This window comes from Octopus bimaculoides, chromosome 7 (assembly GCF_046866305.1).
Source record: "Octopus bimaculoides isolate indiv1 chromosome 7, ASM4686630v1, whole genome shotgun sequence".
Lineage (NCBI taxonomy): Eukaryota > Metazoa > Mollusca > Cephalopoda > Octopoda > Octopodidae > Octopus > Octopus bimaculoides.
In genome coordinates, this window is record NC_142934.1 from 10141447 (window position 1) to 10165446 (window position 24000).

A 24000-nucleotide genomic window follows, 5' to 3' on the forward strand; every position below is an offset into this window, starting at 1 on the left:
AGCGCTCTTTTGACTCATGGATACGTTTGGGGGCACATAAACTAACTAATATACATGTTATATATATATATATATATATATATATATATATATATATACTCTTTTTTACTCTTTTACTTGTTTCAGTCATTTGACAGCGGCCATGCTGGAACACTGCCTTTAGTCGATCTAGATTTATTCTTTGTAAGCCTAGTACTCCATTTATCGGTTTTTCTTGCTGAACCGCTAAGTTACGAGGACGTAAACATACCAACATCAATTGTCAAGCGATGGTGTGTTGACAAACACAGACACACAAATACAAAGCCGAACACTCTTAAAACGTGTTCACGTTTTGAAGTCTAAGAGAGGTTTGAAAAGCTGATTACAGAGCTAAAGAAGCTCATTTTGCAACCATGTTGCTTCGGTTCCAGTCCCATTGCACAGAACCACTGCAAAGTGTCTTCTACTATGGCCCCGAGCCGACCAATGCCTTGTGAGTAAATTTGGTAAATGGAAACCGTATGGAAATTAATCGTTATATATATATATATATATATATATATATATATATATATATATATATATATATATATATATATATATATATATATATATAAACAAAATGGCTGAAGATTAGCATCACGCTTGAAACTCGGAGTACCAGGGAATTTGAATCAAACTGTTTTGATTCACACACACACACACACACACACACACACACACACACACACACACACACACACACACACACACATATATATATATATATATATATGTAGAGAGAGAGACGTGTGACGTGTCTTTGTTTTTGCCCCAGTAACCGCCGATATTAGTTTGTTTACCTCCCCAAAACTAGCAGTGCAGCAAAATTGAACTATAGAATAAGTAGCAGATTTACGAAATAAGTATTAGGGTCAGAATGTTTGGCTAAATCCTTCAAAACGGTGTTCCGGAGTAGTCAGAGTCCTATGAGTGAAACAAGTAAAAAATAAAAACAGATGAAGGACATTTGCATGATGTTCATTTCAAATTTAGGCACAAAGCCAGGAATTTCGGGGCTGGAGGCGTAAGTCGATTAAATCAATCCCCAGTGTTCAACTGGTACTTATTTTATTAACTGTGAAAGGATGAAGAACAAAGTCAACCTCAGCGGAATTTGAACTCAGAACGTAAGGAATGACAAAATACCGCTAAGCATTTTGACCGATGTGCAAACGATTCTGCCAGCTCTCCGCCTAAGATATTTGTATCTCATTAGCGCAGTTTTAACCGATCACTATATGCCGCTTTTCCACACATACTTAATTTTCTTTAGATTCGATCACACTAATTGGCAGGCATTTTGCAGCTAACAGTGTTGACAGTTTTATATTTCTAAGCAAAAACAAAAGCCACGATAGAAAAAAACAGCAATAAACACTTTCTGTCACGGATATGAAAATCTACCGAATCAAAATACTTTAAAACGTATCATGTGATTATATTTGAGACCAAATGTGATATCATTCATATTTACTATAATTTTAATGAGCTTCAATAACAATATAAAACTGTCCATTTTAAGACGCAATGTCGTAAACACTTTTTCTCTCCTAATATATTTACGAGTAAATTGCTGTGGAATGTTTATAGCGTTTAACTTATCACCTGACAAGCGAAATAATTGTTTTGCTAGTCGATCATGCCGAATAAACATCTTGTTGGTGTTCTTGGTGGATTTAGTTAAGCGGAAATAGTTACTAAAACAGCAAGGGGGAACAATTCCTAATTATATAAAATACGGGGTGATTATGTCGACCGACATGCATCAAGATAGCTGCATGTATCTAAAAACAATGAGCCACTGCATTCACAGCGCCGGCTGTAACGTTATTTGGGTATACATACATACGTACATACATGTGTATATATATATATATATATATATATATATATATATATATATATATATATATATATATATACGTATATATATATATATATACGTATATATATATATACGTATATATACATATATACATATATATGCATGTATAATTATATATATATATATATATATACATATATACGAATATATACATATATATACATATATATATATATACATATATATATACGTGCATATATATATACGTACATACATGGATATGTACAATTACATTAGGGACTTCTTTTAGGTTTAATGTCTCATTTAAGAGAGCACGTTGGATGTAAATTTTAAAAAGCTTGGCAGCCAATCTCTTAGCATACACTGTCATCCGAAACTATAAACGGAAAAAATAAAAAGGCGGAAATTTGGGATTTAAAGACAAGTGCCGGATAGAGCGATTATTTGATAAAGCGTTATGATTTAATACTTTGGTTAGAAACGAACATTCCACAAAACTCTGTCCGCTTGTCTTGATGTTAGCATTTCACCAATCTGTTATCAGAAATTGGCAGAATGAGAGCTTTTCAGAGAAGGATGAAACAGCTTTTAATCTTGACATGACAGAAAAACTAACTGCCAAACACGTAGGAGAGAAAACACCACTGGTTAAAAATGCTGGACATAACAAATGCCAGTTAAATTTACTGTTTTGGGGGGATTTTTTTGTACAGCAGATGGTATCAAGTTTAATCTGATGACTGATTTTTACGATAAAAACAAGGGCAAAAGAGAAATTTCAAAAGTGAATTATTATGCCAGTGTATCACAAGCCGTGATGAATGTCGATGTAATACAATGGATAAAGGAAGTTTGGAATTTACAGCCTGGTGGACTGCGTAAGGAAAAAATGTTTGCTTGCCTCGGATCACACACGAGATGAAGAATGTTGTGGATAATATTCGATCAAAAATCTCATACACAGTGGTAATTGATGGATTTATAAATGTTTCATAACCATTATATGTCAGAATCAATAAGCATTTCATGATATAATGAAGAAAATAAGTCAGTAAAGCATTATGAAGGACATTCAAACAAGATGGGAGCCAGCACACGGGTTCCATCACTGACTTGCTGGTTTTCGAAAGGATTATTAAATTATGAAAGGAAATATAAGCTGACATCATTAACAAATCATTGGAGAATGGAGGTATTACGAAAATATTTGACGTCTCAGAAGATTCATATCTGTTACAGTATGACGATGACGCAATAGACAATTTATATATATTTACAAACAGCGATAACGAATACGATGACATCAGGAAGGTTGAGTTAAAACTGAAGAGAAACAGCAATGTAATATGGCAGAATTTTAATAAATATTTCCTCATAAAGTTGAAGATTTTACTATGTATTACAATGTTACATGTATTAAAATGATATTAACGTTGGTCTACGGCTTTGTAAGCATAAACAAAGTTTGGAATTAATTTTCATTCATCGTCTTTATCGCTTTTTCGAATATTCAAAATTGTTAACTATGCTGAATACCGTAATTAGAAATGAAAAATATAGCTATGTTATTCTGCATTGTTAAAGTGTGATTATAATGAGTATTACTAAAACGGTAAGTGTGAATATCTATGTTCTAACAGGACCAGATTTGTCTCTTAGAGACTTGATTGAACCGAAGATAATCATTTGTTTTTATATTAGTGCGATTATCAGTATGTAAACGGATGCTATCTTGCTCTTTCTCTATATCTATCTATCTATCTATCTATCTATCTAGCTGTCTGTCTGTCTGTCTGTCTGTCTAGCTATCTGTTTGTCTGTCCAGCTATCTGTCTGTTTATCTATCTGTCTATCTATCTATCTATCTATCTATCTATCTATCTATCTATCTATCTATATCTATGATATATATATATGTGTGTGTGTGTGTGTGTGTGTGTTTGTATGTATATAATATTGCATTAAATATTAATGATATATTTTGTTGTCATATTTCATATATACCAACAATGCAATGTGTACATATTCACTGTATATACATATATGTATATAACATGTACGTTATATATATATATATATATATATATATATATAGTGAGAGACAGAAACAGAGAGAGAGCTAGTAAAGTAGATAAACAGGTAATTTGAGAAATATATGTACACGAAACGCATAAAACAGATTATAGAATAAAAAGAGAATTGTGTAAATTCTTATCTCGACACTTGTTTCAAGATAGCCAGAACTACGTAATAATTATATTTGTAGAAAATGTGCACGACATCAATGAGGCAAAGAATGAATTTCATGTCAGACAATAAAAAATTATGATTTTACATAATGAACAAATGTCTTGTACAATTTATGTCTTCAAGTAAAGATTATGCCATAAAATTGATTGAGTGAAGAGGTCTCGTTTTGGCGTAGTTTAGCGAAATTACTCCCGACAACATGAAGACGAGTTTAGGTATAGAATTAACTTGAAGGGAAACCGTAACATATAACGTTAAGGTTTTCTACCTATAGAGGCATGAGGACCATGGATGAGATTGTGTTGGTTAGCCGGAGGCCACCGAAATGTATTTCGCTCAAGGGTTGGCCAGATTACGGGTGGGTCTAGTAAATAAGATGTCGTTCACCGAAGAAGTGTACTGGAGAGTGCTAGCGGGACGAAGGGTCGGGGTAAGTTTGAAGGGTTGTTTCTCGCTGCAAGAAGTTAAAAGTTCGAGTTTGGCTTGTAATTTAGTATTGGGGCTATAGGCAAGCTTCTCAGGGAAACTGCCACTGCGGAAGGCCTGGTTATCGTTTGTAGCATGATTATCAAAGTTGTAGTCATTGGTGGACAAGTTAGAAATCCTAATAGAAATTCCTTTAACCATACTATTTAAAACATATTTAGAATGATTGGAATGGATGTTAATGTGTTGTGACGATTGGCTGGGATTATGATAAGAGCAGTAGAGGTTAGATTCTAAATCGAAATTAAAGTCCAAGAAGTAAGCTACTTTGGTTTTATTTTCAATTAAGATAAAAAGATTATAGTTTTTTAAGAACTTGTGGATGGCTTTTCAGATACACTCAATGGACGGCCTCGATGACCTCATGGTTGTAAGAAGTGCGACATCCCGTCATAGACTTCCAGAGGGGTCGGGGAAGTGCTTATTAATTTGTGATAGTAGAACAAGACCCACTAAGTCGAAAATCGGTGCAGGGTCGGAGGAGTCCATGGTCATATCAGAGTAGCTGATGGTCGAACTCCGAGACCAGTATTTGTTATTCAAAAAACGAGTGCTTTTTCGGGCCGTTAAGACAATGTTTATGTCCAACCCAGAAAGGGTGCGAATTTCCTAGCGAAAATTAAGACCTTATTTACTAGAAGACGGAATGTGGAGGCGTAATAATCAGAAATATCGAATGTGAGGAAGTATTCGATTTGTTAGAGAGAGTGTGAAACCAGGTGATGATGTCGCCAGTATTATTCCCAGGGGCAATTCTATCTTCAAATTTTACTACGGGAATAATCCTGTTTCTAATGCATTTACTTACGAGTTCGATATCAGATTTTGTGGAGTAAATAAGTCTAATGCAAGGTTTATTACAAACATTTGGATTATGGTCTTTCAGGGTGAGATAGGGAGCGTCAAAAGTTGTAAGGTTTAGCTCGATTATGTAATCCAGGGCCTCCAGGGCCTCATCTTACAATGCTTTTAATTCCTACTTAATTCTTTAGTTATGAAGCTGGTGTACATATTCATCGGGAGAGTATACAAGTACCCGATTTAGTCAGAAATACGTGCAAACGCAGGGATTTTGGGGTCCTGGAAATAATCATGGATAGATCCTTTTCGAAAGAGTTGTACTATTTCGTATATGCGTGTGTATGTGTGTGGTGTGTTTGTCCTTGAAGTGTGGCTTACTGCAGATATTCTGACTCATATACGTCTTTCAGTAGTGTAAACCAAGAGTGAATTCTAAACACGTCACTACAAATCTTAAACACGCTTCCTTTATGCAGTTCTATTACAGTCAAGTTGCTAGCTTTTAATGTGATGGAACCCCACTGTATACTGATGTTCTTTAAATACATAACAATCACATTTAAAAATAATTCGCAGAAATCGATGTGAATTATCGGTGTATCTCGTTAAGTATTTGACATTGTCAAGCAGTTTGACATTGTCAAGCAGTTTGACTGAGTTTAGTTTGATTTCTTGTTCACAATAATTGAGTTCAAAGAATGACTATAAGACACATGTAAGGTAGATATCAAACTATACAAAAACAATAACCGCGCCGAATTCCTTCTTCCAATCACAATGATCAAATAACGTATATTTGTGTGCGTATGTGTGTGTATCTATGTGCATATATATATATATATATATATATATGTGTGTGTGTGTGTGTATACATATAAATATATACGTACATATACATGTATATTCTATATATATATATACACAGACACATATATACATACATACATATATACACACATACAGATATATTTATGCGTATATATTTATATGTACAAATACACACACGCATTCAGATATATTTATACACACACATACACATACATGCACATATATACACATATATATACATTCCCAAATACACACATATATTCTTTCTAATTGAATTATTGTTGCAACTATACATTGAATCGTTATATAATTAATTCTTTATTTTCACTATTTTTCTTTTTTCTAAACGTATTTTTGTGCTGTTTTTTTTTCTTTTAATTCAATATCATAATTAATGAGATTAACATTGGCGTACAGAATAATGTCTTAACACATTAATTACTGATTCAACAAGTATTTTAAATGAATTATACATAATAAAAATCGTTTTATATTTTTTCAATGCGATGTTGACTTAATTATTCAAATTTGCATTTAAAATTTACAAATTGTTTTTTATATTAATATCACTTTTTTGTTTTGTTTTTTTGCAGGAATATTTCAAGATGGCGACCTTCCTAAACTTTTTGCTATTCGTAACTGTTTTAGCGCTCACGAAATTCTCTACTCTTTCTGCTGAATTAAATGAACTATCAAACAAACAGTCTGCTATCAAAGTAGCTCGTAGTATGATGCCTGCAAAATTTCTGGAATCGGATCTTGAAGCTTGGGACGAGAAAATCGGAGATCAGAGAAATTGGGAAGATCGCCTAAATATGAAACGAAACTGGGATGAACTCAGTAGTTGGGGCAAGCGAAGCGCATTTGACAATAACGCTATCGATAACGAATTCGGAAACAGTCTTAGGCGGGCTTTAAATAGCCATAATTTAAAATTGTCGTCGTTATTGAACGGCGCCGAATTGCAGAAAAGGTGGGATAGTTTACAAGCTTGGGGGAAAAGAAACGCAAACGGAAATGAGGCAGCATATGGCAAAAATGTTAAAAGAGATCATATGGTGAAAGCAAGTGATGGTACTTGGAAAAAGGTAGGTAGCGCTGACGGGGATAAACGTGGTAACGGCTGGGATGAAATGAATGGATGGGGTAAAAGAAACGCCGTTCAACATAAAATCAGATCCAGAAATTGGGATTCCCTTCAGGCTTGGGGCAAAAGAGAAAGTCCATCTGATGATTCCGCTTTGTATGAAAACAACCAACGGCAAAAAAGAAGTACTGGAAAGATTTTGTAAGAAGAATGATTACAAATATATATATATATATATATATATAGTTGGTAAGTAGATTTTGTACTATATTGTTTCTTTGAAGAAATTTGTGTTTTCTTACGTTAGATTTACACAATACAACACATTTATGGAGCTGTGTATTATGTAATTATTTTAGCAATTAGAGAGTGATGAAAATCATGAACGAGACCTGAGTTCAAGTTCATGACTAAATACTCTAAAATATTTTCCCTGTCCTTCATGTAAATAAATGTCCTATGATATTTAGCTATATCCTATTATATTTTCACTTCAAATCCAAACGGGCTCTTTTTTTTAAGCACTTGAAGGATGTCAAGTATCGATGAAGAACACTTGTAATATACTGGTGTATATAATCATTTGCTTTTCATATCTACATTTCTTACAAAACCCCAAAGAATTCCTCTCAACACATGGCTATGATGCTCCCCCACTACTTCTGCTTGTGATCAGAGATACACATATCGTCAGCCACCAAGGGACATGCTCAACAGGTTAAGGTCAAACAACTGACAACCAAATCTGTGGTATTGAGCATATTATTATTACTATTATTATTATCATTATCGAGGCGGCGAGTTAGCGGAATCGTTAGCACGCCCAGTAAAATTCTTAGCGGCATTTCGTCCGTCTTTACGCTCTTTTTTCAAATTCCGCTGCGGTCCACTTTGCCTTTTATACTTTTGGGATCAATAAATCAAGTACCAGTTGAGCACTGGAGCCAATGTAATCGACTAACACTTTCACCTGAAATTGCTGGGCTTGTGCCAAAATTTGAAACCATTATTATTATTATTATTATTGTTGTTGTTGTTGTTGTTGTTGTTGTTGTTGTTGTTGTTGTTGTTGTTGTTGTTGTTGTTGTTGTTATTAATGCGGTGAGCTGGCACAATCGTTAGTACGATGGACGAAATGCTTAGCAGTATTTGGTCCGTCGCTACGTTCTGAGTTCAAATTCCACCGAGGTCGACTTTGCCTTTCCTCGTTTCAGAGTCGATAAATTAAGTTCCAGTGAAACACTGGCGTCGATGAAATCGACTTATCCCCTCCCCCAAATTTGCTCCCTCAATTATTATTATTATCATTATTATTATTATTACTATTATTATTATTATTATTATTATTATTATTATCTGGTGACTCGTTCACACATTTAAAAATTTTGCTCCGAAAATTCTTAATACTTTTGAAGGGTAAATTGAATAATTAACTTTCATTTTCGATATGATTTTTTTAAAGACTTTAAACTGTCTGCTCCGAAACGAGATTCGATAACAGTCAGTCAGTTTTAAAAAGTATTCCCCATCTTATTTCACCGACTTTCTGGAAGTCAAAAATGGCTTCTTGATGTCCATAATCCGCCACTAAAAGAAAGCATATTAAACAAAGTAAAACAGCAACCATATGAAAAAAACATATAATGACATATTGAGAAAACAAACATGGTACGACAGACGTTTTTGACAACAGCAGCAAGAACAACAGCAGCAGTCTACATGTATGGATTGTATTAAAAGAAATTATGGTGAGCATTTAACAAAACGCCATCATTCGCAGGAGTTCTTTCAGATAAAAAAATAACTGCCTATATATGGCGTATTTTGCTGAAAGAACTAAAGCTTGGCAGCATTTCTTTCTACAAGGAGTCAGTCTACTTTAATCCACCACTTAGGTGCATGAGAGGAGGATGGCAAAGTGTTTATGTTTTGCCAAAACCGCGGTTGCTTTTCTTGTTACATTCAAAACAGAGTTGGAAACGGCCTTGTTATAGATGTGAAATCTATTTTTATTGGTAGACATAGGGTGTATGGTACTATATGTTTCATTCAGCCCAAATTGTACGTGAAACACAAGGATCGCTGTCAAGATAATCTATGATAATGACAGCCTCTGGCTAGAAGTCATCTTCATGGCACAATATGAACGCACGTGGTTAATCAGTATGCAGCTGTAACTTTCCACGATATGTGATCGTGTGTGGCTGCCATTGACATGGAAGCTTCGAAAATACTGGAGTTCTCCTCTGTAGAGAATGCAAAGAGGAATGCCTTAAAACCCAGTATCCTTATCAGAAGGTTCTGCTATCACGCTTAAGAGAGTAAAAGCCATATAAAGGCTTAACAGGATAAAAAGCGACAACATCAATAAATCATAGAAGATGCTGATTCTGGCGGCATTGAGAACAAAACTGAAATCATGAAAAAAGAAAATCGGCCCTTACTTTGTCTGAACACTAAACAAGGGACTTAAGAATGCCCTCTCCCATCCTCAACCAGCGCAAAAAAAATGAGCTCAGTCCAAAACAATAGTAACAACGGTGAGAATTAAATCAACAGAAATTCACACATCATGGCAGTTTCATCCATGTGCTGATGATATTGCAGAACCACAGAAGACCGGTAGACTTGTTATTTAAAGAAAAAACGAATAAATGCCGAAATAAGAGTCATAAAAGTCAATAAAAAGTGTAAGAAGTGGTACAGCTGTTGAGAAAAGGAGACAATCTTCAATGAAAAATACATCTACTTTGGAAGAGATCTTACTTGGCGTAAAGAGGAGTACCTCTCTGGTCAGGAGGAGTTCGCTTCCTGCAAAAGCGAGCTCAAGAGAAGAGAAATACATATCGTCTCGGTTAAAATTAATCTCCAAAGCCATTCGAAAAGCCAACAAAATACTCGTATATGAAATGCTGTAGAATGGGCAGAAGTAAACGAAACCGCCATTGTCTTTATGCGACTGGAGTCAAGGGCAAACGACGAAACAGGACACTGAGATACTGAGGCTTCTCCTTTTCCAGCACGCAAGCAGCTTGAGGTTACGGGCATCCGTACCACCTCATCGCCTTACATCATGACAGAGATGGAAGGAGACAGAGGGTAAGGAAAGCCCTCAGATACCGTAAAAAAACAACAAGAAGACACAACAAGCAAAAGACGAGTAATACATAGGTGTTCCTTTTAGGAACTGATGAAGAGTTACAGTTCTTCGAAATACCAACGATAAACTGATTTCTAGAATGGCCCGAAAGAAACCAACAGAGGTTTTCTGTTGATTGACGAATAGTTATGGTCTGACTTTATAAACATCATAACTATAAACAAATATATATTTGTGTGTATGTGTGTGTGTCTGTATTTGTTCCTCCGCCATCACTTGACGACCAATGCTGATGTCTTTATGTCCATGTATCTAGCAGTTCGGTAAAAGAAACCGATAGAATAAGTACTGGGCTTACAAAGAATAAGTCCCGCGTTCGATTTCTTCGACTAAAACTCCTCAAAGCGCATCTGACTGCGCTTTGAAGAGTTTTCTTACTTTCGATTAAATGTAGCTGTTTATTTCTGAAACAACCTTTTGAACCTGGAATATAAGGAAATTTAGGAACACTTGATATTGGTTTCAAATTTTGGCACAAGGCCAGCAAGTTCGTGGGAGTCAGGTAAGTCGATTACATCGACCCTACTGTTTAACTGGCACTTATTTTAACGACCTCGAAAGGATGAAATGCAAAGTCGACCTCGGCGGAATTTGAACTCAGAATGTAAAGATAGACGAGATGCCGCTAAGCATTTTGAACTGTTACACTTGATATTAACTGCAGCCAATGCAACCCTCTGTGATAGGTGACTGTCTTTTATTGCTCTAGTAAATGAAGACCGTCAGATTTCTAAAAATCTTTGTGTAAACCAGGAGATAACTGAATTCATGTTTGCAGAGAACTAGAATGATATACCTGACGAGCGTTTGTATTGTTTAGGGATGCCATATAGGTAAGCTTGATCCAAAATCCATTGAGACCTTATATATTTCGAAATATCAGAGCCATTGCTTGCATACAAGACTGTATCAATATAATCATGCTCAGATCAACAGATCGATTTTACCTCAAGGCTTTATAAAGCAGTGAGCTGGCAGAAACGCTAGCACGCCGGGCGAAATGCTTGGCGGTATTTCGTCCGTCTTTACGTTCTGAGTTCAAATTCCGCCGAGGTCGACTTTACTCTTCATCTTTTCAGGGTTGATAAATTTAATACCAGTTGCGTACTGAGGTCGATCTAATCGACTGGCACCCTCCCCCAAAATTTCGAGCCTTGTGCCTAGAGTAGTAAAGAATATAAAAAGCTTTATATAGATAGTCAGAAGTTTAAGACAGATGAATACAAATCTAATTTTTTTCTAGACAACACTTTTACACTAAGATTTGGTTATTCAACGCTAAATACATTAACTGTCAGCCAATAAATCCTTATCTATGCGAATAGATTTTGGGATTAACAAAGAAAAGGTTGAAGTACAAAGACATAACCGAATGTAAGTAGTACCTGGAAATTCAGAAAATGCTTCTAAAGATTTATTGGCTTCATAAAATACCAAGATCTGAATGCTTAAAAGGGCAACACTACCAAAGAATCTTAATCCTTTTATGCCAGCCATAAACGATATTTGTGCAAGTGGACCTCGTGTAAAAATACTGTAGATTACAAATACGAAACAAATATTAAAGAAAGAGGGATTTAAGCTTCAGAGGTGTGATGTAGCAACAAAATGGCAATATTTTATTAGCGTTCCATCTCTTATCTTTTATTATTTCAATCACTTGAAGCAGCGAGCTGGCAGAATTGTTAGCACGCTTGACAAATTGCTTAGCGGCATTTTTTTCCGTCTTCACGTTCTGAATTCAAATTGCGCCAAGGTTGACTTTGCCTTTTATCCTTTCGAGATCGATAAAATAAGTACCAGCTGAGTACGGGGGTCCATGTAATTTACTTTACTCATCCCACAAAATTGCTGGCTTTGTACCAAAATTTGAAACCTTTATTTCAGTCATTGAAAGATCGTGAACTGGCAGAATCGTTGGCACGCCGTATAAAATGTTTAGCGGCGTTTCGTCTGTTTTTACGTTGAGTAAATATTTTTAGTGAATTAAAAATGTCATCCTTTCGGATTCAGTCGTTAAAATAAGAAGTCGTTAAAATTAAATCTGGGGGTTAATGTAATCAACTTAATCCTTCCCCAAAAATGTCAGGCCCTGTGCTTATTGTAGAAAGGATCGTTTCAGTCATTGGATTGCGACCATTTTGAGATACCACCTTGAAAGGTTTAGTTGAACAAACCAAGCACAGTAATACTTTAAAATTTTAAATTCTAGTACTTATTTTACGAGTGTCTTTCGCAGGATTGTTATGTTACGGTGACGTAAATAAACCAACACAAGTTGTCAACTGGTAGAATACAAACACAAAGACACAAATCCCTGTTGACATGATAAATGAAGGAATTCCACACGGTCTCCGTCTGACAAATACATCCACAAAACATTGGATGGCCCGGACTATAACGGAAGACGTTGTCCTAGGTGCCATACACTAGGATTGAACCCGAAACAACGTGATTGCAAACCGATTTTCATAAAAGCACAGCCATGCGTACGCCGAGAGTAATGTTTGTAATTTATGATAAAATCTGTGTGTGAATGATCCGATATTTATAGTATTGTCTTTAAGTATTAAGAAAACCTATTGTGATTTTCTTGAAATGAATAAAATATTATTGTATAATATTGAAAGATATGTATTATATATATATATATATGTATATACGTGTGTGTGTGTAACGTAAAAATGCAATATTAATATATTTTTCTGTTCACTTTCAGAATTAATCAACGGAGCCAGTTTATTTCTTCCCATACAAGATGATACCAGTGCACTCTTTAGTTGAGATATATGTATGTATATATATGTACATATATTTATATAAATATATATATATATATATATATATATATATATATATATATCTCACACATACATGTGAACATATGTTTATATATATATATATATATATATATATATGTATATATAAACTCATATATATATGTTTATATATACATATATATGTTTATATAAACATATATATATTTATATATACATATGTTTGTGTATATATATATATATATATATATATATATATATATATATATATATATATAATGACGTTCTTATTATTGCATACATGGATTATACAAATATATACATTCTCTCTTTAGCATCGTTGTTATTGCTGAACGAATAATTTCTCAAACCTTCAATAAAAAAATTCATTTGAAAATGTTATCTTTCTTAATTTATTTCTTCGTTCTTTCAAATATTTTAATATTTATTTTCCTTTTATTAAAAAAAAAATTTAAATCAGCAGTTATAGCTACAACTCTGTGTTCTAGAAGCTTTAACATAACGACAATTTTGTACATATTATACAGATTCTTTGCTATTGATATGGAAGAAAAGAAAACAACTTTTATAAAAATATTAACAAGATAGAGGAATATACCAAATATATATGTTGTAGGGATTCATATGTTTTTAAAAGTGTCATGATTTCTTAAGCTAAAATCGAGTTATGAGATTGAAACGGAAGGGAAAAATATTAAATTGAAATTTGGAAAGTATTTTTAAAGAACTAGGTTTGAGCGATAACATTTTGGAAGACATTTTCTTGCTAATTTTTTTCTATTTTTATTTATTATTTTCCACTTTATTTTGATTGTAATTCAAATTCCAAATGTTAAGATAGTTTTTTTTTTTTTTTGTGGCCTCAATTTTTCTTTCACTTTAATTTCAGTTTATATATATATTTTCTACTTTTATGAATTCCATATTTCAAAGTGAAGAACTGTCACTGAAAAAATGAAATTAAGCCCGGATTCTTTTAAATATATTAGTTTCTTCCGATTAGAGAGATTTTACAGAGATAAGGGCAATTTGATTTGCTGAGGCCTTTCCACCTACATTAAAACTATATCTGAAAGAATTGCTTTCAAATGATGATTGAAACCGCTACTAAGAGCTTACTGTATGCTTTAAAGATTTGCCAATATTATTCAAACAATATTCCTATATATACAAGGCGGCGAGCTGGCAGAAATGTTAGCACGCCGGGCGAAATGCTAAGCAGTATTTCATCTGTCTTTACGTTGAGTTCAAATTCCGTTGAGGTCGACTTTGCCTTTCACCATTTCGAGGTCTATAAATTAAGTATCAGTTGCGTACTGGATTCGATCTAATCGACTGGCATCCTCCCCAAAAATTACGGGCCTTGTCCCTAGAATAGAAACAAATATATTCCTATATATGCATTCGTTACATATTTCTCGGCTATCGGCTTTTCTTTCCTTGATGTGGTACTCTATTCTCGCTTTTCATCCTTCAGTCTTTCTCCCTTCCCTCTCTCCAACACAATATTCTTTTCTACTCTATGCGCAAGGCCCGAAATATTTGGGGAGGAAGCCAGTAGATGACGTCGACCACAGTATGCAACTGGTACTTAATTTATCGACCCAGAAAGGACGAGAGGCAAGGTCGATCTCAGCGGAATTTGAACTCAGAACATAAAGACAGATGTAATACCGCTAAGCATTTCGCTCGGCGTTCTAACGTTTCTTATTTCTTTATTGCCCACAGGGGGCTAAACATAGAGGAGACAGACAAAGGGATTAAGTCGATTACATCGACCTCAGTGCGTAACTGGTACTTAATTTATCGACCTCGAAAGGATGAAAGGCAAAGTCGACCTCGGCGGAATTTGAACTTAGAACGTAACGGTAGACGAAATACCGCTAGGCATTTCGCCCGGCGTGCTACCGTTTCTGCCATCTCACCGCCTTTCTCCAACACAATATTTCAACATCATTCTTTCCTCTCGCACAATCCCACATTTTTCGACGTTGCATGTATACCTACAGACGCACAGACATTTATGTAAGTATGTACACACACACACACACACACACACATTACATTATCGACCAGACCATTAGGTGCTGTTATACGTTGTTATACACCGCTGGTCAGAATGCGCTTCCAAAAGCAAAAGCAGACACAAAGACACACACACATATATAGGTACAGTATAGGAGTGGCTTCCCAATCACATGGTTCCAGGTTCAGTCCCAAAAGCCTTGTGAGGAGATTTGGCAGATGGAAACTAAGAGAAGTCCGTCGTATATATATATATATATATTTTCTCATAAAGGAGAACCGGAGAGATTATGTCTGGGTGGAGAATTATAAGAGGTATAGTACTATACAGAATACGGAAAGGATCTTCACCTCTTACATCACACCTTTCTTCCTACTTCAACGCCGAGGTGGTATAATTTCCTGGGAGAGAAATAATTTTGCGGCTGAGGATAGCTTTACATTGTAAATTATACACATATTATATTATACCCATATAAAGCTTGAAACACGTGTACCGCGGAATCCTTTGTAGTTTTGTTGTTATTTTTTGGATTTACTATATATATATATATATATATATATATATATATGAATATATATTATATACATATATGTATTTGTGTGTCTGTGTTTGAACCCCCACCATAGCTTGACAACCGATGTTGGTGGACCTGGAACCATATGGTTGAGAAGCAAGTGTGTTACCACACAGCCACGCCTGCATCTATGACTATTTATTGTAATATGTTAGAGATAAGTGAAACTTATTAGTAGTACTTTGTCACACAACACTTGTTGATAAAAATATTTATGAGAAAATATATCAAAGCTTATTGGTGAAAGTGAAACGATAGCATATTGTAAAAAAGAAGTATAGTGAAACTTTGATAAAGAAACAAAAATTCACTTTAAGCTTAAAGCTATTAATAAAGGACGGAAATTAGTTTTCACTGTAGGTGAGATGAAGTTAAGAATTAAAGGCTGGAATGGAACTGGGGACAATATAGATTCATTTAGCAATCGTAAGAAATCAATAATCTAGAGATTTCGATGAAAATACGGCAATATTTTTTTATAATATAATGAAAGATTTGGTTGAATTATAAATATAATTAATATAAATATGCTATAAGGGGGGAATTTTTTCGGAAATGTGTAGAAATGCAAGGAAATAACAAGGAAATTACTTGGAAAAAATACAAGGAATATAATGGAAAATATTTGTAGCAGTACATAATTAAGGATGAAAAATGTGTGACATGTACATGAAAACTACGGAACATAAAGAAAAATATAGGGAAAATTCACGAACAAGTACATGAAAACTACAAGAAAATATGCAAGGAAAAATGTAAGAGTGGACTAAAGGAATGTGGTTGTTATGTCGAGTAGAGGTAAGTAGTAGTTTAATGAGTTGAAGGCTGAGGTTAACAACGATGAAGAAATTCTGAATGAAAGTCAACGTAGACCATCGTTTGCAAAATAGCAGGTAAGAGATGAAGGATTTCAAGGGATTCTATACATGTTTTGCAGCATGCCGGGAAGGAATCGTTAGAAGGTCGGACAAAATGTTAAGCGGTATTTCATCCTTTTTTTTTTTTTTTTCTTACGTTCTGAGTTCAATTTCCGCCCTGGTCGACTTTGCGTTTTATCTTTTTCAGAGTCGATAAAATAAGTACAGTTGTGTACTGGGGTCGATGTAATCGATTTATCCTCTTCCTCGAAATTGCTGTCTTTGTACCAAAATTTGGAACCAATATCATCTCGGTGTGTAAGGCAGTGACCTGGTAGAATCATCAGCACGCCGGCATTTCGGCCGTTCTGAGTTCAAATTACGTTGATGTCGACTTTGTCTTTTATCCTTTAGGGGTCGATAAAATTAGTATCAGTATATCATTAGAATCGATCTAACCGACTTCTCCACTCTCCTGAAATTGACGACCTTCTACACAAACTGTGAGACCAATATTCTCTCGGCGTGTAAGGGATGTTTAATAACTTTTTATAAGGGCTGTTTAATAACTTTTATTAAGGGTTGTTTGCCACTCCTGCAAGAATGTTAGGTAAGGAAAGTTTCCCTTTTAGTGCAGTTTTATACACGATAAGTTATTCCTCTACGAGAAGGAGTGAATACACCGACTGGTATTTCAGACACCGATTATGAATGTATTGTGTGAAAACATCGCTTCGGGTGAATACACAAATATATTTCTGACACTGAAAATATTCTGCTATACGGAAAAGAAAGTTTTTAAGATGCACCTTATGTACGAAAGCATGAAATTCTGTCCAGTGTTTCTGTGCTTGGTGCCATAACAATGCAATGTTATAATTTTTGCCTGCTTGTCCATTAAATACTGGCTGAGAGATGAATGCTTAAATTTTGTACTGAGTAATAGAACAGTGAAAGGCATTTGACTAAAGTAAAAAATGTGCTCAAAGCAACAGCTGGACAAGACTCTACGTGACAATGTCTTCTTCAATAGCACCGACCTTCCTGATCTCTGGTAAGCAAATTAGACATCAGCTACTACGAAGAAAGAAGAACAACGATTTGCTACGACACAGAGAGCCAAATTAGATTCATATTAGAAATACTGTTGCTGAAAAATATATGAAGCAAAGAAATTTGAGAATAGATTGAAATGAACGATGTGATCGAGGAATACGGATATTCCGGTGCGCCGGACAATATCCCAGGGTTCACAGACATGAAGTGAACTGGGACAGGTGTCAACTAGTATCCAAGAAGTCGGAAAAGAGCATTGCTTGAGACACAGGGGCAACCGGTGTTGGTGTGCTTACGTCCCTGTAACTTAGCGGTTCGGCAAAGTGATCGATAGAATAAGTACCATGCTTAAAAAAGTACCAGGGTCGATACATTCGACTAAAAGCTCTTCAAGGTGGTGCCCCAGCATGGCCGCAATCTGACTGAAACAAGTAAAAAATAAAAGTTGAAAGTTTCGAAGCTTAGTAAGTAAAACGCTGAGAATCAGTAATCTCATGTCGTAATTACAGTGTCATGTTATGTAACGAAGTGCAATTCATTTATTACAATTTAAATTACGAAAACTTTATATGAAAAGTATAAACTAAACGACAACCAGATATAATGTAATGTTTTAGTTCAGAAGTGATTAAAAGAAGTCATATATGCTTAATTAAATGGAATTCTGAATTTAAGTATATGGTTATTGGGAAATAGAATATCAGTAAGTAATTTAGTCTTATCAGCTAATTTTCAGATTAGAAAAAAAATTAATATTATTATCAATTGTAATGTATTTAATGTAAGTTCAGTAATTAGAAAGAAGCTACTGCAGTATATAAAAAATATGCTATCAGCACAGAGTTTGTTTATTGCACATGTATATTTTATGTGTTTTACGATTACAAGACGTAATACTTTCCGAGTTTCTATTAATATCGAGTGCTTCCACAAGCACATAAACTGCATATATAGTGTTAATTTACCAGATTTGTCCTTAGGAAAAAGGGAAAAAATAGTATTTGTTGACTGGTGGCATTAATGTCCTTAAGCTTCCAAATACAGTTGGATATCTATGCTGCATTTCTCTTTCTGAGTTTCGGAAAGTATTGAGTGGCATGTAAAATAAAACTCAAATGTGCTTTTGTTTGCGGACACAATTGACTGAAGAAGATAGGAACATGAACTGAACAGAGAGTGTTGACAATGATAATTGTTATAACGATAGGTGCTGGAAAGAAAAATTATCGAGATCAAAACACTGCTTTGAGTTTAAATGATGGAGTTTCAGTCGCGCATACGCTCAAACGTATACACGCGTGCACACCAATATACATTGACAGTCGTCTTTGAAAAGAAAAATATATATTTTCAAACAAAGAATTACAATAGTTTAACGATCTCTTGCTTTAAGTTCACATTTCGAGACCACGCTGGTAGGTAGCTAAAGTTAAGTGACAAAACAGCTTCAAAAATAGTTCTTTTATTTTCATTTCGCTAAGTGTTCATTTTAAATGTTAGTAATGTGATTAAATGGAAAGAGTCAACGAAAATCAATCAGTTTGGAAACACTTTGACGGTCGTATTAGGAAAAAAGACTGTTTCAATCAAACAAGAAACAATATTTTATTCATTCATATAAAAGAATATATATATAGATATATGCACACACATACATATCTATCTATCTATCTCTCTCTCTCTCTCTCTCTCTCTATATATATATATATATATATATATATATATATATATATACATACATACATACATACATACATACATACATACACACACGCGCACGCGTATACACACATACCTATAATTTTAAAAGAAACGAGTATTTTTTAAAATCTTTACAAGGACACATACAATATGCAATGCGACGTAGAAATTATTTTCGAAGGGAAGCAATTTAATATTTAATTTCATATATATATATATATATATATATATATATATATATGTGTGTGTGTGTGTGTGTGTGTATGTGTTTGCATACGTCTGCGAAGGTGCCTTTGTGCGTGTGGGTTTGCATACGTCTGCGAAGGTGCCTTTGTGCGTGTGTGTGTGTGTGTGGTGTGTGTGTGTGCATGTTTGAATTAAATAAAATTGTTACATAAAACTTTCGTACGCCTAAAAACTACATCTGATTATTACTTTCACATAATACATCTGATAAAAACGGTATCAATACTCGAGAAAAGAATATTAACTAGAGAAAAAAGAGAGTGTCGACGGACCTAATTTGAGTGCAGAACAATTAGAAGCTAAAAGGAAGCAGATCTATTTTCCAATGCAACATATAGAGGCAAATATGTAGGCATATAAGCACACGTGTGTTGTGTTGTGTGTGTGTTTGGAAAGTTGAACCAAAAGCTCTTGCACAAAATACTCTGTACGAAAACTTTCGCAAACGTTTACAAATATTTATTTAAAAAAATATTCTTACCTTTTTATTCGCTGCACTCATTTGGCTGCGGCCATGCTGGAGCACCGCCCTAAAGGGTGTTTTAGTCGAAGTAATCGACTTACTCTTTGAAAGCCTAGTACTTTTATATCATGTAATTTTTGCCGAACCGCTAGGTTGCTGGTTAGTAAACACATCAACATCGGTTGTCAAGCGATGATGGGGGAAGGGACAAACATAGACACAAAACACACACATAAAATTACACACACACACATATATATTTACGACAAGATTCTTTTAAGTTTCCATCTACCAAGTCCACTCACATGGCTTTGGTCAGCCCGAGGCTATAACAGAAGTCATTCGCCCAAAGTAACGCGTAGTGGAACGGAACCCGGAACCATGTGTCCGTGCTGCGTGTGTGTGTATGTGTGACTAACAATCAATTTTGGTTTGTTTACATCACTGTAAAAAAAACAAACAAACAGAAAAACGATAGCCTAAGTACTGGGATTGATCTGTTTGACGAAAACCTCTTCACGGCGATGCACAACCATGGCTGCAGTCCAGAGACTGAAACAAGTAAAATATAAATGATTCACACACACACAAAGTCCTACACACACTTCCTATTATAGGCACGAGGCCTGAAATTTGGAGGAGGGGGATAATCGGTTAGATCGACCCCAGTACTCAACCGGTACTTAATTTATGGATCCCAAAAGGATAAAAGGTAAAGTCGACCTCGGCGGAATTTGAACTCAGAACGTAACGACGGGCGAAATACCGCTAAAAATTTTCGTCTACCGTGCTAACAATTCTACCAGCTCGCCGCCTTCTCATATATGCACACATTCACATATATGTGTATGTATATTCATATAAAATATCTGGTTGTTCATGGTTTTTCTTTTCTGTACTTTAATATCTACTCTGTTTCCCTCTTTTATGAAAGTTAAATGAAGTTAATTGAAATACATCACAATCTTTACATATTCATTAAATTACATTTTTGTTTTTTTCTTTTTCTCGTTTCACCCATAAATTCCTCACTTTGACTGAATCTCTTCAGCACGTGGTAATTAGGTGTCGATTTATTACATTATTTGCATTACAAAAGAAAACATTTTGGAAAAGAGAAAAGTGGGAGTCAACAGCTGCCTGTAGAATATAATTGGTTGAAGTACTTGGCCAAGAAAAAGTCGTTTTAGTTCTGAGTTCATTAGCTGTGTAGAAAGAGAGGTAATTTGAAATATAAACTGGTTGGTTGGCACTCCGTCGGTTACGACGACGAGGGTTCCAGTTAAGGCGATCAACGGAACAGCCTGCTCGTGAAATTAACGTACACAGACGTGTGTACCCTTAACGTAGTTCTCGGGGGAGATTCAACGTGACACATTTGTAGCATCTGCAGCAAACTGTTGCTGTGCTGTATCGAAACTATCAGATTTTCGAATTTCCTCGCAACTTCGATATGAGAGAAAGTGAGCAACTCTCGATGTCGTTAAATTGTTATTGTTTCTTATCGCACACTCTCCACTTCTTATTATCTCGGAGAGAGGGAAAAACCAGAAGGAAATAGATAAGAAGTGGGATACTCAAGAAATAAAAAACGCATTTAGATAACTCACATGTTCGATCTCTGAATAACCGGAAGTGCAGCTCATATATATATATATATATATATATATATATATATATATATATATATATATATATATATATATATATATGTATTAATCAGGAGAAAATATTCAGGAGTGAATAGATATTAATATTGCTATTATTATCGACGGCAATATAAATAGTTGATAATAACACCAACATTAATATAGGTGGTTGCAGGCCTGAAATAACATTATGTGGCTATATGTAGCTACTGTTAATTCTGTTATTATTTTCAGTCTTATTTTGGGTGGATTGAATGAGGATTCTACCTCTTATTTCTAGCAGGTAGATGCATTCGTGTATCCTTATGATTGATATAATATATATATATATCATTATTGGGACGCGGTGATGAAATTTCAGTTTTCAGACCGAATTCTTTTTCATGCAATTAATGTAAGTGTTTTACAGGCACGTAACTTTTGATGCAATCTTTAGAACGAATTTTAATAGCATGATACAATTCAAGAAGGCTGGCTCGTTTCGAATTATTTGTATATTCCTGAAAAGTAGATACAGAAGAAATCTCCTCAAATGCTGGAATTTTATTAATCGACCTTCGAGAGAATAAAAGGACAAATTAGGTCTCGGTGGATTTTGAACTCTGAGAGCGGAATGCCAGTAAGAAGACCGCAAGGTATTTTCAACGACATTCTAACGTTCCTGCCAATTCGCCATTCTCATAAACTTCTACAAATCATGCACACACACACACACACACACACTCGTGTGTGTATGTACATATATATATATATATATATATATATATATATATATATATATAACGCACGTCATGTAGTTGACGGGAACCGCTCGATATTGTTCAGTAATTATTATATGTTCATACGAAAGCCAATTCCTCTATTGAACGCAATAACATCGATAGATTTTCCTAAAGCCTGAATAGGACAACATTTTCCTGGAAATGTTACACACCTGAATAGAAATATGAACGTGAATGTTGGTCATCAATAATAAAAGTGGGAGAATTGTATTTCCACCTGATTATGAAACCAGAATGACCAATTGTAGACAAGGCGCCTGCTTGGCGTGTACTAACGAGAGCTGCTTTTCTACATCAAGTGCAGTTCCGTAATACTTTTGTTTATTTATTTATTATAGAAAAAAATCCCTGCTTTTTTATTTCATGCACGTTTTTTTCGTCAGAAAATACCGTTACCTGTAGCATTGACATATTCTAGAGTTTAAACTACAATAAAACATTGGCTTGCCAATTGTTTTCATTTTTTTAATATTGTGTGGGAGTTTTTTTGCGTTGGGTTGGGCGAAGGCATTTCGAATTCCTTTCGTTGTGTTATTTTAGAGACAGTATAACTGATGAACGATACAAAGCTTGCTTGCAAAACGTGGAGGTCACGACATTGTGTATACGTCGTGCAATTTCAAATTTAAAAATCTGTGAATATGATAACACACGTCAGGCAGCGAGCTGGCAAAATCGTTAGCTCGCCAGACCAAATGCTTCGTAGCATTTCGTCTATTCCTGAGTTCAAATTCCGCCTAGGTCGACTTTGTCTTTTATCCTTTCACGGTCGATAAAATAAGTACCAGTTGAGCCCCGGGATCGAAGTAATCGATTGGCCTCTTCCCCAAAAAGTTCTGGCCTTGTTCCAAAGTTATAACGAAAGTTCTCGTTACCAGTTGAGGAATGGATCAGTAGAACAGATTGCTTGTGTCATCTTTTCAGTCACTCTAAAATATAATTTTTTTTTTCTAGTATAAGTACAAGGTTTGAAATTTGGGGGCAGGGGAATAGTTGATTACATCAACTCCAGTGTTCAACTGGTATTTATTTTATCGACCCTGAAAAAGTGAAAGACAAAGTTGACCACGGCGGAATCTGAACCCAAAATTCGCCTCGCTAAAATATATAATCCTTTCAACTATCGGCACAAGGCCTGAAATTTTGGGGGAGGGAACCATTCGATTACATTGACCGCAGTGTTTCACTGGTACTTATTTTACCGACTCCGAAAGGATGAAAGTCCACCTCGGTAGAATTTGAACTCAGAACCTAGTGACGTGCTAACCATACTGCCAGCTCGCCGCCATTGCTGAAATATATAATGGCAGATAATGTGGTTGAATGACGTCACATGATGTTCCCAGTTAAATAACAGCAAAAA

General features: G+C 34.9%; 1 protein-coding gene across 1 annotated transcript in view; it reads left to right on the forward strand.

The window, feature by feature from the left end:
- The window catches only part of LOC106873140 (uncharacterized), a 66916-nt gene extending 53255 nt beyond the window's left edge, over window positions 1–13661 (forward strand). The window contains exons 2-3 of the mRNA XM_089354744.1: window positions 6829–7571; window positions 13202–13661. Of these exons, the coding sequence (XP_089210870.1) occupies window positions 6841–7527 (687 nt within the window). The 5' untranslated portion in view covers window positions 6829–6840 and the 3' untranslated portion in view covers window positions 7528–7571; window positions 13202–13661. The remainder of the gene's footprint in view (window positions 1–6828; window positions 7572–13201) is intronic.
- Window positions 13662–24000: the final 10339 nt, after the last annotated feature.